The 12,540-nt window shown below is 44.7% G+C and overlaps 1 protein-coding gene across 2 annotated transcripts in view; it reads right to left on the reverse strand.

Annotated features, from left to right (window-relative positions):
• EFNA3 (ephrin A3) overlaps positions 1 to 12,111 on the reverse strand; it is a 310,578-nt gene extending 298,467 nt beyond the window's left edge. For both annotated transcript variants that reach the window (XM_078671075.1, XM_078671074.1), the window contains exon 1: positions 11,764 to 12,111. In XM_078671075.1, coding sequence (XP_078527201.1) covers positions 11,764 to 11,891 — 128 coding nt within the window. In that variant the 5' untranslated portion in view covers positions 11,892 to 12,111. The remainder of the gene's footprint in view (positions 1 to 11,763) is intronic.
• Positions 12,112 to 12,540: the final 429 nt, after the last annotated feature.

The raw sequence follows: 12,540 nt of genomic DNA on the forward strand, positions 1-12,540 counted from the left end.
AGGGGTGAGACCTGTAGGCTTGCCAATGCTTGTTAATAAAGTGCACCCTGCCGAATTTCTGTCAAGTAATAACGCGTAAGTGGGGTAGGCTGGGCATGTTAAACTGTTAAAATGGCTAGCCTGCTTACTTTTAACTGTAACCCCCCTTCTACCCTCACATGAGTCCGTACCACTTTGTTAATCGGGTCTGATCAATCCATATTAATAGCTAAAATGAGACACCAAGGTAAGAAAATCCTAAAATAAACATGGAAATTATTCAAATCGATGTCATGACAACTACTGGTGGAGCACTTCTTACAAACCTCCGGTGGTAATGTCAATATTTAAGCAAACAAACATAAAATGTGCACTTCCAGGTGCGTAAAAAGTCTTGTAATGGTCATCTTTTGGATGGATTTACTACAGGGTTAAAGAGAAGGTTAAAGGATCCAGAAAGAGGATTTTGATTACACTAGACTAAGATTATCACCAATAATGGAACAGGAAATAATGGTCATCAAGGTAAACGGGTTATTATTGGGTTACTATTATCATATCAAGAGATTGCCATGAAAAAAGGGTGCATTGTGGAGCCAGCAGGACAAGGGGTAGCCTCTTCAAAATCTTCAACAAACAAATACTCTAGAGAATCCCGTAACTGAATAAGACGCAACTTGCTCAGTTAAATAGCTACTTGATTGTGTTTCATGAGTAGGTAATTTGGAAGCCTTGACAGTATGCATTCATTTGTTGTATCCGGTTACCCAGCTGCAGAATTGCGCTTACGTATTGAAAATAATTTTACAAAGAGTTGTTGGCGGTATTGACACTAAGAGGGCAGTACTATTTCCTTGATCTGTTGCTCTAGCTACAGTGATAACTTCACTCAGACCACGAACAGGCCCAGTAACATGACCGACTAAAGCTACCGGTAGAAGATATTCTGCGCACAACCAGCACGGTAATGCTGGAAATGCAGCAAGCTATCCCTCACTCACTGGCAAGAAATTCTCAGCTGTAACTAACACAAAAAAGATAAATGGGTCACAATTGCATTAAAAAACAATAATGATTAACACAATATAGCCTGGGCTTCCGAACACCGCCATGTGCAGTTAATAAATAACACCATTCCCCACTGCAGCACCTGCTAGCATAATCCAGCCATGCAGTGCTTACAACTGGGACCTTTTTTTCTTTAATTCCTGCTCCTGGTTTGCAAGATACATTATTCTATGATAATTCTGTATGAGAAACAAACACAAATAAAATATCAGGCCTTCTGCTGCAGAATTTCTCAGCCATTCCTGAGCACTCTATTACTTGTAACTACACTACAAAAATGGGCTGCAGGAAGATAGGACTCCACTTTATGCTCATGTAGGACACTGCACACGGATCAGCCTTAAGATGGTTGTGACCATGGAAATGAAGAAGGAAGAGGACAAAATTGCTGCTATGAAATGTAAATAAGTGACTTGAATATTACTCACCTAGTAGAAAATAAATTTAGCATTTAACCAAAGCCTGGGCAGCGGGCCATATTTATATGTGTAAAATGGGAATATGGAAATTTGTCATTACACACATTGCTGACCGTTCTGTGTCTAAGAGCTTTCGCCCACAGAAGTCTATTAAGAACAGCTAACTGCTGCTACACACAAAAGGCTTTCTGGCTATTTTCAGATTAGAATTCTGACCAAAGGGAAAAGAAATTATTTGCTGAAAGCAGAACCGTGTTCTACCAGAGTAGAAATCCTAAAGTATTCTCATAACGAATAAGGAAGAGCTTTGCGGCCTGCGATCTAGGCAAACCTTAGAATGTAAGATCAAGTGGATTTGCAGAAAGCTTTACATAGAACATGGAGGCTCATCAATAGTATTCACCTGAAAGGTAGGTACTAGTTTCAAGGCCTTAACTGGTGTTCCACAGGTATTCATGAATTGAGTTACTGGAGTTTGGAAGGAAGGAGGTAATATCAATCACTGAAGATTTTTCCATTTTAAGGAGGAGATTGGTGACAACAAGATGCTACTTTTCACGTCCCAGACGTATAAAAAGAGTTATAGTGTTTAGGGGCTCAAACAATCATACCCCACACCACAGGGTTGTGTGTTGGGTTTGTGAAGGAGTTTAAAGTGTACTCAAAGGATATGGAAATCCTTAAAAGATTATCAATAATAATCTGGACCACAATAAAAAAAAGGCTTTTGATAATTTGAGTGTTGTAAGACATCCACAAATTACACAAAATGATATCCACTTGAATAATTCAATTTCATGTTAATCGAAAAAATACAGATTTCATTGCATTGTCTCTGCTGATCAGCACATTGGGGAGAAAATACATTAACCTTCATAACCTGACACACTAAAATTACCCAAAGGTACATAATGGTTATGTATATGTGCATCGATCTTCAGGGTACAATCAACCATTATAAATACAGGCAGCGCACCACTGGTATAAGATCACACAACGCAGAGCCAACAGTATAAAACAGTGTTAGCGGTCTCAATATATTAAAAGCAAAATCATAAATAGCACAAAATAAAGTTAGCAATAAACATCCGAATCACATTAGTTTTCTTGTGTTACAGAGCAATTTCAACTATATTTACGGTCTTTAATTAGTTTCAACGTATCTAATGTGGTTCTTTTAGAGTTCTGGAAAATAAATGTCTGCTTGCAGGAAACTCAACTATTTCTAAAATCGAAACGACTCTCTGTAGGTCAGAGACAAACCTCTGCATTGGTTCCCATGGGATTGTGCAAGGCTTGTTCAGTGCACTTTCTTGTAAGAAACATGAGCTTTGAAGGAGTCAATTGTTTCTAACTCACCATGGGATCAATTTTGATTTTTATAAACCCTCTAAATTGATGCACCCTCATTGCTAACATCATCACCTCATTCTACTTTCAAAATACCTCTCACCACTGGTCTTCTATTCCAAACACCACTACAATTTCTTGTTATGAAATACCTCCAAATACTCACCAAGAAATCTAAACCCCTTGACTATCGTACTTCCTCCAAATCTCCCGCTACCCTCCGTATGAAATACTCTCACTCCTCATGTCTAAATGACCTCACTACAGCCCTCTCTTTTCTAAATATTCGCACCCTATGTTCAACATATTCTCACTGCTTCCACCCTTTTCTAGGTCTTCTCATTATTTCACCTCTTTTCTATATTTTCTTATTTCTCGCCCTCATTTCCAAGTACCCTTACACCTCACACTACAGCATAAATAATGTCACTATTATTATCTAAATTCTCACTACTTGCCTTCCTTTATAAAGAATCCACTACTCGCCTTCTTTTCTAAATATTTTCAGTACTAGTCCTTTTTCTGGATATTCTCACTACTCGCCCCACTTTCAAAATGTTCACTTCATCCTATAGTCTAAAATATTACCCTATTTACACTCTAAGTATTTTTACTACTCCCTTTTCTAAATAAATATTCTCACTACTTGTCTTCTTTTGTGAAAATTCCACTATGTACCTTCTTCTCTAAATATTTTGTACTCAATATTCTCACCCTTCTGTCCTCCTTTCAAAATATTCTATCTCTGCTGCAAATGGCATTAGTTACAAAGTACATGACAAACGGACACTTGTGGATTTAAATAAAAACAAAAAGCAGGTAATAGGATAGCTTCAAATTTGAGGGGAAACCTAAAAACAACAAATAAATGGCTTACAGAAAAAAACTTGAGATTTCTGGTAGATCCTAACTCTGAAAATATTCACAGAGTCAAGAAGTCGTTTGCAGAAAAGATTGGCTTTTTGTTTCAAGGCACATATTGACAGTTCAAAGGTCACACGACAAAGTATAAATACGGCGGACATAAGAAAGATGCAACTCATTTTGAATTCTACATCCATTGATCAGACATATGGGTTTACTGATACCAAAAGGGAAGGGACCATTTGAATTCAACGCATATGAGCCCTGACAAAGTTCATGAGAGATATTGGAACGAAACGCGTTGCCTGGATGTTTTTGTACATATAATAATTTAAAGCAAACAAGGATTAAAGCATATTTCTTGTGGATTTTTATGTACTTCAAGTCTTCCCCGGGCGCACCTTTCCATTTGTGGTACATATTAACAGAAAGACTTAGTCTGCTATTCTTTTGATTCACAGTTTTTGCTGCGACTAACAATGTGCCGATTATATTGAGTAATCGAAGCAATAACTTATGGTGTAATAAATTTGTGCTAACAGATACAAATATCATTTATATCGTACCTGCATATAAAAAGAGCCATACAATGATGAGAGGTAATATAATGGTACGGCCCCACTTATCACCAAGTATCTGTGTCATTGGCCTATGTAATTGTTTCCCCATCGTTGACCCAATGCATTACCTTTTTACTAAGTAAGCAATTCCATATACCCTTCAATGCGCGAACAAAACGATTCCTTCAAGAAACCTGTTCCAATTCCAATTCATAATCCAGAAGGAGGTGACAAACATAGCAGGCTGTGGATTATTAGCATGGAAATTATTACCAATCCAATCACCTCAGACGAACCACCCCGTTTACTTTAGAGCTCCATATATTACGAGCATCAATGAGCCGGACGTCATAATACTATATATGTTACGCATCTATACATGTATGTTTCAGTAAGATTATGACCCAAATTGATACTTATAATTTTTTTTTAATAAAATGTGGTTTTCACTAAAACAAATGGTGATCACGAATAATAATTAAAGCGTAATATTCTTAAGATTATTGCAACTAAATACCTAAAGGCATCATGTAATATATATTAGTATAAATAAAAACGCAGTTGTCAATAAAATAAAGCGTACTGACAAATGTAAACAAAGTGTCAATCACTTCCCCGGCAATACAAAAAAAAAAAAGTCTGGTTTGTAATAGTGTGACATTTTCATTTGCTTTTTCTTAATCTCAGTAAACACTGATCTTAAATCCAGGTCATTTACCATTCAACTTTGGAATCTCTTGATGCCAACATTGGCAGCATGCACTACCGGTCCACAAGCGACAAGGGGGAGGAATACATTTCGGTAGAGTTAAAGACTGCTCCATCCTCTCACACAAGCACAATGGATTTCTGCATCAGTCGCTGCTCACTCGCTACCAGCGAAGCACAACAAGCAATGTCCGCGTATCTTACATGGTTAGACTGTAAGTGCACACACCACTTGTATCTGGAGCGACAAAGCCATTTTAAAACATGCACGCCTACATAAAGGCTGAACCGCGGGACGTGTCGTACTGTGCAGGTTTTCTCTCAGGTCTTGACAGGGAAAATACTGTCTATATGGAAATCTCGACGACGCTGGTGGGGAAGCTGCTACAGCAGCAGTATTTGGAAGCCGACTTGCCAATAGGATCACAGGTTCCTCCGTGTGTCTGTGGCTCGTCACATACTTCATTGGATGCCGATAATCAACTAATTTAAAGGTTTGTAAACGACAACTGCTCTGTTGAACAAACCTTCTACAGATCTAGACTGATATTTCTTTCATGTTTCATGTCCATGGGTGCGCCCTGATGCCTGGCTCCCTAAATCTGCTTATGGTGCCAAGCTTTGAAATGGCAGACAATTCAAGATTCTGGGCCCACAACTATGAAACTCTGGACAGCTCATTTCCACCGGGTGGATCTCCGAGTACTCCAGAATCCAACATAGAAACTTAAAACAAGAATGTTTCTACTTCTGTCACCCCCGCACATCCACCACCTGCCCTACCACGCCACGTTGTTGCTATATGTAACTAGTATCAGGATACCGTCTTTAAAATTAAATTAATTCAAGTTCAGACATAACTTATTAGTATTATCAGGCAACAAAACCTCAGGCAGTAGCATCTTAGGAAGAGCTGTGAGTAGCAGTGAGTTTAGTTGCACACTCAGTCAACTACTATGCTCACCCATCTCTTTTTTGATGGATCGATCACTGGTACGATTGGTTTTTGCTGTAAATGTTTCAGAAAGGCAGATCCAGAAATGTGATTGCTTCCATTGATTTCATAAAGAGAGCTACTCACATAATCCCACCACCCAAAAGTAGTAACTACAAGTAAGCAACTAACCCCAAAAAGCAATCTTTGAATTTTAGTTGTAAATCATGCTGCCCAGTCGATATTTAGATCAAGTTCTAGAACCTCTAACAAACTGTGTCAGGAATGAGTAGGCGGAGAAATTTATCCCATAGGATCCTCGTTGCACTGTTTTGAACAAAACAAGAACTTCAAATATATTTAAGGATTTGATCAAGTTATCCACTGGCTCACTCAAAAATACGTAACACCCACCAGGTCGAACCTCAATCCGCACCGCAGGTTGAATGAGGAACAGAGTGCAATTAAAGCTGTAAATTACAGACGACAAAACACACAGCAGTTTCACCCATCAATTGGAGTAAAAGCTCTGACCCCAAGGAGTACGAAATACAACTGGAAACTCCAATTCACACAAGACAGTTCTCTTTCAGAGCCTGCATAATCACCATTACAGCGATGAATTAAATAATAAGAAACCATCCATAAAGGCACCCAAGTGCAAGATTCATTTTGTTACTTGAGCCCAGTATCAACCAGTTCACCTTAGCTGAACCTAGATCATTTCTCCCTATAATTCTTCTAATATAAAGCAGTAGAATTTGACATTCGCAGGTGTAGTGCAAGGGGTGCCCTTATGCACTACTGTACCAAATGCTACTAAACAGTTGGCATTTAGTAGTGTGGGCAAACATCATAAGAGCAAAATTATACAAATCTCATGAGCCAGAAAACATACAAACTTATAATCACCCTTTTCGCTATTAATGAGTTTGGGTATTTTGCGGAAGCTGTGTTGTTCGGACATGTTTTCCAGATACACAATCAGACTGTTTTTTGTCATTTCTATGCAGTGCTAACTTAATGCCCTTTTTTCCAATTACCACTTTAAACGTTAAGGTCTGTTGTGGCACAACAACAATTTAACAAGCTTTTAATTAAGATGCACACCATTTAAATGCATATAATATACTCTTCTTCCCACAAGAAACGAAGAAGTCACCATGCCATCCTTGTACTCCCATATCCCAGAATTGATTAATGTTTTTAGTCGAGATTTCTAGGTTGAACAAAGCCAGTGTTCCAGTGCATTGGTGCAATAGATTGTATAATTTGAAGACGTCTATTTAGCCCACAAACTGTCTCCATTTTAACAGAACGTACTCCCCAATAGCAGCCAAGACCTATTGTGCGCCTTAGACAGAAAAAAAAAGTCGGAAAAAGCTTGTGTGATGAAAAAAATCCAAATTGTTGAAATGTCAGTGCTCAGATAAAAAGCAAAGCCGACTAAATGCCGGAAATATGAGCTCGGCTGAATCCTCCACCTGCAGGGGATAATTTATTCACTGTACAAGGACAGAAAATAAGATACTAAACAGGCAATTCTAAAAGGGTGGGATTAACCCCAAAGTCACGGGCAGAGCCGCCCATCGGTAGCATCCATTTAGCTGCATAGGCATGTCTGTGCTGGAACAGAGAGATTCCAAAAAAAGCTGGTTAGGGCTTGCGTGGATTTATGCGGAAATGTATGGCATGGTCGTGATTGGGCAATCACATGGGCATCCCTTACACGACATAAAAGAAGCTAAAAAATGAATATTCAAGATAAACTAAAATGTGCTGGTCCCACCTCAGCCGCGGATAGGGCTCCCTTCTGCACCTACACACAGTGGCGTGTGGCAGCATCGATCTCCCAGGATCCACCAGCGTTAAAGATTTCCTTTAAAGCTATTGCTGGGGTCCACCACCCCATAGACAGATCTTTGTACACTTTGTTTACAACCCAAGCGCAGCTAAAAACTAATGAACCGAAAGACAGCTCCATAGGAAAAAGGCACAGCGCCGCAGCAGCGGCTTCGGCTGCAACCCACTAGAGGGAGCGTTAAGAAAAATTTATGTTAAAAAAATGAAATTATGCCAGAATTAATTTGCTGATTTATGTGAGCCTTAATTAGTAATTCCCTGCACCCAGAACCTAAAGCCGGCATCCATCATAACATTCTGCCTCGGCTTGCTTTATGCAAGGGGTCGCTTATTATTCAGGAGCAGGGATGAAGGGTGCTGCGCTGGAAGTGCAGATGCACGGGTCTCTCTTTGTTCCCTTTTCCCCGCTGGTTCAGAAGTCTGTAGAGTGTCATTGCACAAGAGAACAGCCATCCAGCCCAAAAAAACGAAGAAGCAACCTCAGATAACGATAGCTGGGATGAGCCAGCTGGTAACCAATCAAGCCCAGCGACATGTCCATTTCTTCGTATTGTACACGTGTATACTAGCTCGCTGTGTAAGGTAGACACAAAGTACAAATGTTTCAGGGGTATTTTAAAAATACCAGATATTTGTTTACAATGAAGTGTGACATTTTGTGTAGGAGTCCTGTGCGATAAAAACTGCTGGAGGGAGAGAGGAGGACCAGGAAAGGAGAACGGAATACAATTTTACTGACACTTCCATCACCTTTGAAGAAACTTCTCTGCTGACGTTATGAATTGTGACCAGCACATTCTTAGCAGTTTTACTCCAGTCACATCATTAAAGCTCGACACTCCCATTAAAGGGCTGTGACACCCAGTTGTAAGGTCTGGAAACACACTTTTCATCACATCATCCCAAAAAATAGATTAAAGGGGACATGGATTCACACTTCTTCCTACCCAGGGTAGGGTAGCAATTATCTACATAGGAAGGGGAAGTGTCCAAGGACAAGAAGGTTTGGCATTTCAAGAGGAGGCGACAATTCTTCACCCAAGCCAGGTTGAAAACATCTAGTTCTTGTGACAAGGTGATGCTGTGGGTAAGGTTACAATCCGGTGAAGTGCAGATCAACACCACTAATGCAGCCGGTCTTCTCTATGCTATCTGCATTCGTCACTCTTTAATAATAAGATTTAATGAAATATTTGAGGGACTGAGAAACAGACATCATACGTTTGCTCCAGATTGAAGAAGTGATCTGTGAGCAGTTAAACATTTCAATGTAAACAGTATCTTTCAGCCTAACCGACTCCATCATCTAACCAACAGATAATGAAAATGGGTCCAAGTTCAAGCACCTCCTACTGCTCTGCCTTTCTAAACTCTACTTCTGCCCACTACCGACTTACAACAAACCTACCATCCTCTGCTTACGGTCCTACCCTACTCTCTCAACATACGCAGCCAACCCACCCTCATATCTTCCCCTCCACCACCTTCTCTAGATCTCATCCCCTCTGCATTTTTTAAATGGGATTGCACACTCATGCCTTCACTAACCCTTCCCCTACTATACACATATACAACTTTACTAACTCAGTAGGCACCACCTACTACAGGAGGGTTTATGCTGCTGGAAAGGCGAAGTCCGAAAAATGAAATGTTTCTGGCCAGCAAATCAAAGAAGGCATCTGGTTGGCAATGTTGTTGATAATGGCAAAGCCAGAGGAGGGCGGGATTCGATTACAACTAAGTCTTCACCATAAAAGGATCCTACACGTGTTACTATATAAAAACACTGCATCTCTCAATGCTGAGACAGTCAATGCAGTGTTTTGCGGATACACTTCAGCAGTGCCCGGCCTGTGCCACAGGTATGGGTGCCGTTGTCATGTACCCCGTGCCAATATACAAAAACGGGCTCAAAGGCTGCACCTCCACCTTGTACAGACCCCTTAACAAGTCTTCAAACTTTGGGGTAAGCCAATGTAAAACACCTACTGCAAAGCAACTCAGGGCCATAACCTGTACGCTTCATCACAACAGATCTCAACCCCCAATCACCTCAACTCTTGCCAGGATTCTTCCCTCCACCCTCTCCCCATGCAGGGGCACCCCTATCCTGAAATATCCTTTTTTGAGGCAAGTCTCTGCTTCCACTGCTCTTGGCTTGCATGTATTCTGCTGCAAACCTCTCATGCAGCGGCCCTGCACCCCAGACATCTTTTCTGGGATCTTTCTTCTCTACGCACTCTACTCATGCATCTCTCCCCATTTCTCCACTCATGTACCATTTCTCCTTCCTTCCTCCACGCATGCACATCTCAGTTCCGCTACTCACACACCTCTCCCGATTTGTCCTCTTGCAGGTATTTTAACCCCTTCGACGCTCATGACGAGCTCAGTTCGTCATGAGTTACGCCTGTCGTACGCTCATGACGAGCTGAGCTCGTCATGAACCGCGGGCTTTCGCAAAAGTCAGCGCACAGCGGGAAAACCCGCAGCGCGCATGGAGTTAATATTCCTCACCTCTTGCTGGTCCCTGCCCATTCCTCACCTCCCACAGGCCCCTTCCCATTCCTCTCCTCCTTCTGGTCCTTCCCCATTCCTCACCCCTGCAGGCCCCTCCCCATTCCTCTCCTCCTGCTGGCCCTTCCCCAGTCCTCTCCTCCTGAAGGCCCCTCACCATTCCTCTCCTCCTGCTGGCCCTTCCCCAGTCCTCTCCTCCTGCAGGCCCCTCCCCAGTCCTCACCTCCTGCTTTCCCCTGCCCATTCCTTACCTCCTGCAGGTACCTGCCCATTCCTCACCTCCTGCAGGTACCTGCCCATTCCTCACCCCCTGCAAGTTCCTGCCCATTCCTCTCCTCCTTCTGGTCCTTCACCATTCCTCACCCCCTGCAGGCCCCTCCCCATTCCTCTCCCCCTGCAGGCCCCTCCCCAGTCCTCACTCCTGCTTTCCCCTGCCCATTCCTCACCTCCTGCAGGTACCTGCGCATTCCTCTCGTCCTTCACCATTCCTCACCCCCTGCAGGCCCCTCCCCATTCCTCTCCTCCTGCTTTCCCCTGCCCATTCCTCACCTCCTGCAGGTACCTGCGCATTCCTCACCTCCTGCAGGTACCTGCGCATTCCTCACCTCCTGCAGGTTCCTGCCCATTCCTCACCTCCTGCAGGTACCTGCGCATTCCTCACCTCCTGCAGGTCCCTGCCCATTCCTCACCTCCTGCAGGTCCCTGCCCATTCCTCACCTCATGCTGCCCCTACCTATTTCTCTCCTATAGATCGCCCCATTCCTCTCCTGCAGCAGGCTTCTACCCCTTCCTCTGCTGCTCTTTGCCTCTCCCGTTGTCAGGTACATCCCTCCCTCAGATATCTGCTGGTAGTGGAGCTGTCCCTGGCTGGTTGTTTGAGCTGTTCAAGTGTACCCTTTAAGGAGGAGGACAGTGAGTGGCTATAAACACCCCTCACTGTCGCCACACCAGTTGGTGCCCTTCCAGTGCAGCGAGGTTCATCTCTGGTCCTTACCTAACTGCCAGTGGGCTATAAGGCAGTCAGCACTTACCTCCCCAGGCTCTAACGCCCCTCCCCTCCCCCACAGTGCCACTCACTGCCAGTAGGACCTGTCCCTCCCTCGGTGCCCCCTGGCACTCCCCTGTAGCTGGTGCTGTCCCAGTGCAGGCTGCCCCCATCCCTTTGTGATCTCACAATGCTCGTCACTGCGGGTGCAGTGCTCACGGATGCCCCCCGACTGACACGCAACAATGGGAGTTGGAACTGTTTCAGTGCAGACCCCCCAGGCACATCATCATTCAGTGACCCCTGCCCCCTTCCTGCAGAGCCCTCACTCTGGCACTGCTAATGAGCGTTCTTCCACTGCACTCTGCCCTCATCCTTCAGTGACAGTCAGTGGCAGGTCTGTCCAGTGCATAAGGGATGTCCAGTGCATAAGCCCCCCCCCCCGTTCCTCATCCTTCAGGACCCCATCCACCCCCTCCACCCCCTCCCTTCCGTGCCCCCCTCGCCGGCACTCACTGGTAGTTGGAGCTGTTCCAGTGCACGCTGTGCCGGTTGCACTGGCTCCCCGGGAGCTGGGTGACGGTCACTGCCAGGGACAGGAGCGGCAGTAGCAGCAGCGGCACCGTGGGGGCCATCCTAGGCATCTGGGCGCTGCGCGGCGGCGGCTCGCACCGCCCGGGCTCCGCGGCTGCCCCTCTCCTCTGCCCCGGGGCTCTCTCCCCTGCTCCTCCGGGCTCCGCTCTCCGGCTCCCGCGCGCGCCCTGGGTCCCGCTGCGCCCGGTCCTCCACGCGCCGGCTGGCTCCGCGGCTCCTCCGTCCGCTCTCGCTGGCTCGCGCTGCTCCCTCCGCAGCCTCGCGCCCGCACGCACCCACAGCAGCTCTGCTCTGAGCCGCCAGCACACTTCCATTGGCTGCCGCCCAGCAACTCTCCCATTGGATGCCGGGAGCAGGTCGGCCGGCGCCGATTGGAGCAGAGTTTTCCCGCCCACCTCGATGGGCGCGGCTCACCTGGAAGGTGACAGCCAGGCCCCAGGAGCTCGCGACGCTCAGTCAGCGCGAGCCACCGAGGGGAGGATATATGGCCACTGCAGCGCAGGGGCAGGGCTTATGTGGGGAGAAGAACGCTTCTGAGTCAAATTCTGAAAAGAAGAAGAGGACGGCGAGGGACGCACTCACCTGCGCGACTAAGGAGGGACAGCCTTTGAAGGAAAAAGACTGCCATTTGAGAGAAAGAGAGATACAAGTGCCTCTGTGAGACGTGGGTAACCCCTAATCAGGGTACCATGGTGTGAG

Source organism: Lissotriton helveticus, chromosome 12 (assembly GCF_964261635.1).
Source record: "Lissotriton helveticus chromosome 12, aLisHel1.1, whole genome shotgun sequence".
Lineage (NCBI taxonomy): Eukaryota > Metazoa > Chordata > Amphibia > Caudata > Salamandridae > Lissotriton > Lissotriton helveticus.